General features: G+C 39.1%; 1 protein-coding gene across 8 annotated transcripts in view; it reads left to right on the top strand.

Annotated features, from left to right (window-relative positions):
• The window catches only part of LOC113479736 (melanopsin-like), a 41236-nt gene that overhangs the window by 8928 nt on the left and 26308 nt on the right, over window positions 1-6000 (top strand). For 7 of the 8 annotated variants that reach the window (XR_003398329.1, XM_026848001.1, XM_026847999.1 and 4 more), the window contains one exon: window positions 5839-5981. Coding sequence is in view for 7 of the 8 variants with exons in the window: in XM_026847999.1 (XP_026703800.1) it covers window positions 5839-5981 (143 nt within the window). In the remaining variant the exon portion in view is untranslated. Of the gene's footprint in view, window positions 1-5066; window positions 5088-5838; window positions 5982-6000 lie in introns of those variants that run through there. The other variant, XM_026848003.1, reaches the window with a different exon arrangement.

Below are 6000 nucleotides of genomic sequence, written 5' to 3'. Positions count from 1 at the left end.
GATTAGCCCCCCCCCGCCATGTGACATTAGATTGCCTGCAACTATGAAAAAAAGGTTAAGCACAGATATAAGGGCCTGAAAGAAAGCATTTTGTCAAAGCAGGGGCTGTGCTAAACATGGATCTTAAGGATACAAACCCCAAAAGAGTCTTCAAGTCAAATATTAAATGTTTTTTTTCCACTGGCAGTTCATTTCTGTAACAGCCCAGAAACATTTTCTGGAATTGAGTTAACTAGATGCATATTTTATTATAGAAAAAAATTCTCAAGGTTTTTTCTGCAAATTTATGACATCAGACTGGATAAATACCCACCTAGATCTGGAGCAGATGCTTGACTTTGGTACCTGGCTGCCTTTGCTATTTGTCCTATTGTACACAGCACTGACAGTTTCTGGTTTTGTTTGTCATTTTTGGATGAAATGAATCAAATTCACTGTTCTATTCACTAAATCAATTGTTGTCTTGATTATAAATGCATGCTATAAATATGTGTTTGAGTGGTCCTGGCTTTGGCATGTGAACTGATTGGAATGAGCCATGGAAGAAAAGTGTTACCTGGAATCTGATAAAAGTAACTTTTCCACACGTGGATGATTTGACTTTCTGAGGACTGAATTAATCTGTGTTTACTGTGTGGTGCTGTAATGTAGTACTGTTAAGCAGAACAAGCAAGGCTGTTGTTTTGGTTTTGTGGGGTTTTTTTAATACACAAAGCTATTAATAATATTTTCCACAAGTATTCACTCTAAATACATTATATTTTGAAAAATATATGACCATCACTAGCTCTACTGTAGTCACCACATAGCAACAGTCTTCTGTTTGCTGATTAAAAAGCTCCTACATACAAGATATTCATTAAGCCTGAAATTTTGACATCATTTCAAACCAGATGGTGCTTTATACTGAAATTACCTCCTTACATTGACCATCAGTGAAATTACAAGGAACTTGGCAAAACTGTCTGGTAGCTTGCACACATGGATCGCTCCTATCTCATCATAGCTAAGTACTGTTGATTATTTTTCTTTGAAATTTCAAGTGTAACTGTATAGATTTAAGTTTTTTGTACAGTAAAATCAAACTTCTATGATGTGAATCCATGTAGCAGGTCAGCACAGGGAGGCTGCTATGCTGTTAATTCACTCCCTGTTAGTGCACATTAATCCCCCATGTAAGCAAGCCCTTACTTAAGCTCATTTCAGTGTAAATGATTTCCACATGATGAGCTTGCAACCATGACCAAAATCGAAGCATAAATAAAGCTTTAGATGTTCTTATATGCATCTAATGCAAATCATACCACCATTTCTGAATTAAATCCATTATTTTCTACCCCCACCCATCAAAGCAAACTTGCCCTTGTCCTTCTTTTTTAACCACAATTTTTTGTCTTCTGCATTGCAATCTTTATTACTCTTACCAGCTGGAAAGCAGAAACAGATGGCTGAAATTATTTGGACATCATTATATCACTAAAAATCAAATTACAAAAGCTTTCATAGAATAACTTTCCTCATCTGTTAAGTTTTCCATCATTATTTTGGGAGAAACAGACCAAGTTTATTTTTATATCTGCTGCCTGCTTCCTTTGCCAGCTAGTTGAGGGGCAGCTGTTAATTGTTTATCCTCCATTTGCCTGAAGATCTGTTAGTTGCCCTGCCAGGAAAGACCTCCAAGCAGCCACGTAGGTGACAGCAGTTTGATGTTGTAGTCACATAAGGGTAAGGCCACATCATGGTTTATGTGAGTTGCCAGGTCCAACATCTCACAGAGTCAAAGCACAAGTGACTGTAGCATTAATTTAGAAGGAACCAAACAAAACAAGTACAGGATAGGTAAGTATGCTAGAAGCTGGCCCTGCTGCAGTTACTGGCATCTTCATGGGATGCTTGTTTACATTTCTATTTTTGAGTGAAACAGTCACGTAATGCTGGGTAGCATCTTTAAAATCTTCACTTAGGAAATGGATGTGCCTTCAGCAGAGTAAATCAAGTGAGACAGAGCCAACCTGGGAGGAAAATGGACAGGTGAACCATCTCACATGAGCCCTTGAAAACTTACTTCACCCATTAAAGATTCAATATATTGGTTGAATAAAATGTAATGCCTGCCTTCATTATATTTAGGTTAAATCACGATTAAAGAGAAGGTGCAAGACTGTGGTTTATACAGAACAGGCATTTCATTCTACATTATGTGACAGCGATGATAGTGAGCACCTATAAACACAATGTAGTGAAGTAATAGATGCGCTGAATCCAGGCAGCCATGCATTACCATGTCAGTGTGAAACAGCTGAAACTGGAGGAGCGTCTCACAGTACGTCTTTTAACTTTGTAAGTTTTCCGATTGCATTCTCAAGGAGTCTAAGTCCACTGTCAATAAAATGAAAATGAACAGCCTGAAGTATAACTGCACAGTTTACTCCAGCAGTTAGAGAGCAGTGGCATGAGACGGATCCAAAATCTGTACTTTGCTAAGTCTAAAAGGCAGAACCCTTCCATTAGCATAAATCAGCTGTTATTGACCATACATCATTTTGGTGCTAAGAGAAGATAATAGAGACATAACCTGGTGAGACATGACAGTGACTATAGCAAACACAACCTGCTGGACTTAGCTGCTGTCCTGCTTACCAGGTCACCTGGAAACATTTCTAATAATTATTTAGGTTTTCTTGGGTTGCAATGAGTCATAGCAACTTGGACTATTCTCCTATAGTTTAATTTTATTCTTATTACTCGGGAGAAACTAAAAGTACCCAGAAATGCATAGAGTGGTAACAGCTTTTGAGAATATCTGCAAGAAACAGCTTTTCATTAGATCTTGTCACCCAGCTTAGATTTTTTTTTTTATATTTCTAGTCTTCATCTTCATACAGTAAAATATTTATATTAGCAAGTATTTAGCTTGTTAATCAAAATTACTAAAAAGGCCAGCTTCTCAGAGGTGATAGTGTAGGAAAAGAGAAAAAGCTTAATTTTGTGAATATCTTAGAGCCTTGATGATACTGATGGTTTGTCTCCAGCTGGGTATTATTCTTGTACCAAGAACAGGTCTGTGTTAGAAAAGCAGCATTTGTTCAATAGAGTAGATTTTAAATTCTCAACCTTAAGAATATTTAAATCTTTATTCTTAAAATTTTCTATTGTGAAATTATGCCAAATTAGTGAAATAAATTATGTGAGTAAAATGGGGTATAAATTCTCTTTGATTAGCTTGCAACTGTTTGTACTGGTTTACCCTGGTTTATTTAGAAAATTTCCACTAGTTTAATCAAATTATTTTTTATTAAAGTTGAGGTTTTCTGTTGAAATATATACATGCACACATATAGATATGCACATTTATCTTCTTAGATCTAAATTACAGTGTTACAAATGGTTTTCTGTCGTCATCAGTTTGCCACATTTCATACAGCTGGATGCCTGCCACATCCTGCTGTGTCAGGGTAACAGTGACAGAGTCAGTAAGTAGCCCTTTTTTCTTTCACATCTTAAAGTTTTCTTACGGCTATTAACACTGCAGCAAAAGTGGCTGTGGTATTTTATGGACTCCCCTGAAGGCAAGATCCCTTCTCCAAAGCTTGAATAATCCAAACATCCCTCACTTGAGCTTCTCACTGAGATTGCAGGCTCTGTGTAATCCCCATTATATATTACCTTCCAAATTCCACTCTGTAAGCATCAATATATTTCTTCCAGTATTGCCAGCAAACTGTCATCTGAGTTTACAAATGTGTCACAGGAGACATTTTTCAGCTTTTGACACAGCTTACCACCCATAACTAAATAAACAACTCCAAAATGTCCAAGTCAGCTTCTCTTCAACACAGATAAGACGAGACACCTTTTGGTGTGAAATTCAGAGTCCATTTCTCAAATGAGTTTCTGCAACAGTGCATTCCCATATGGTAAAGTAAAGCATAATGCATATGACAGGCAAGTACTACTTGCCCTGAATTACTATATATATTAACCCTCTATAGGGGTAAATCCTGCGCATGCCTAACAGGTAAGGTAGAAAGGAAGAAAAAAAAGGATCCTTTTCCTTTCTCCTCCGTTTAGCCTCTTTGGTATGCATTGCCAGAAATGAGGCAGGGTTCTGATTCAGTGCATGCACGCTGCTAAGAAGATTAGGTTTAAGGGAAGAGGAAAACAGTTGGACATGGTTAATTTACGTGCTGCTCAGGCAGACCTGCTCTGAGAACATGGTGCCATCAGTGCCTGGTGCTGCCGAATGGCCACGTCCCCATGCACTGCCTGCTCTTACACTATCACACCTTCTTCAAGGGTAAATGCTACACAGTGTGATGTTTTTTCTTGCTGCCTGATCACTGGGGATAGCAGTGACAGACCCCTAGTGCAGCCAGCACCAGCAGACACTCCCTTTCTTTCTAGTTTTACAGCTTTGTTTTCTTTGGTGAAGTTTCAGGTTGGTGGTAGCCATCATATTATAGGTAGAGTCTTTCAGACCACCGAGAAGGCTTGAAAGCTTTTGAAACCAAAGCTTTTGTACCATTTACTACATCAGCCTCAGGAGCTTTGCTGTCAGCGTTTCTGCTCCAGACCCATTGTTTTGCGGATGCTCAGGGTGTGCTGTGCATCTCATTGGCCACTTCCCATCACCGAAAGCAACCCAGCCTGTGGAGTATCCTCAGTGTCATCACGCAGTTAAGGGGATAATGGCCACAGCTAGAACTTTTGTACAAGGAGGGAGATGTAGATTGTGCACTTCTTAGGTGGATGAGAAATAATAGAAGGCAGAAAGGAGAAGCAGCAGTATGGGAGATTAGGAGTTAGCAACAGGGGGGAAAAAAAAGCTGTTCTCACCATTTTCATATGGGTGCTTAAATATTACCAGTGCGGTGATAGTTATCAACCTGAACATGTTCTTTCATCCAGCTCCTCTCCTGAAGGTCAAAATCAGCCTTATCCCACACCCCACACATTGCTGCATGGCGGCGATATGTGGCAATGCAAAACAGGTCCTTTGCTGTGACACGGTGCCATACCTTTGACTAAGCTGTCCAGATGTGACCACATGTGTGAGCGCTCTGCATGGCTTATCTGCTTTTTCCTGGGTAAATAAGAATCTTCATCAGGCAATTAGAACTCTTCTCGTTGATAATGCTAATGACAGCTGAACTGATGAGCTGCAGACTGCTCTGCTGCTGAATTTAGCCAGTGATAAATTTGAATTTTCTGAAGAAAAAACCCAGAAACATAGAGAGTTGGTGTGGTTTTATTCATGTGTTGGAGATAAAGGGCAGTGAAAGAGAACTCAAGACTATTTAATGTTTTTGTGCTTACACAGGTGATGCTACTGCTGGTGGTTTACCTCTAGTCTTCTAACTTTTCCATGGGAAATTCCCAGGTTTTACAGCACTGTAAATTAGTGGATAGGGAGCGTGGGGAGACCTGAGGGATTTAATGTTTCTAAGTGTGGGATTTGATTTCATTGCTCCTAATAAAACCAAGCTAGGATGGACTATTCCATGTTGAACTGATGTTTGTGCTGTCAGCTAGTGCAGCAGTTACCCAGAGCAAGTTTTATGCTGGCACATCTTTGCCTTTTCCACATCATCATCATAACTTCCTTAGTATTTTTTTTCCAGTCTGTTTTCCCTGTTGTTGTTTGTTGTTTTGTTTGTTTGTTTGTTTAAATATAACTAGGTACTGTTAAAATAATGAAGGCTACTTAAGGGAAACTTGATTACAGGTGATGTGAAAATTGCTCAGCGGTGTGTATTTGATTTGCACAAACTGTGGAAGTGAATGGAAAAAGTGCCCTGAATGGGCTAAGCCTTCCTTCTTTCTCTGTTTTCTATTCAGGGTTTGAACATGGGCACGCAGCCTTACTCTGTGACCAAGGCAGAGATCCCCGACCATGTTCTTTACACAGTAGGAACATGTGTGCTCATTATTGGCTCTGTTGGCATCATTGGAAACCTCCTAGTTCTCTACACATTTTACAGGTACAAAAATTCCTTTTAC

The sequence above is a fragment of the Athene cunicularia genome (genome assembly GCF_003259725.1).
Source record: "Athene cunicularia isolate RWA chromosome 4 unlocalized genomic scaffold, athCun1 chr4_part2, whole genome shotgun sequence".
In the NCBI taxonomy this organism is placed as follows: Eukaryota; Metazoa; Chordata; class Aves; order Strigiformes; family Strigidae; genus Athene; species Athene cunicularia.
This window is presented reverse-complemented; position numbering and strand designations above follow the sequence as displayed.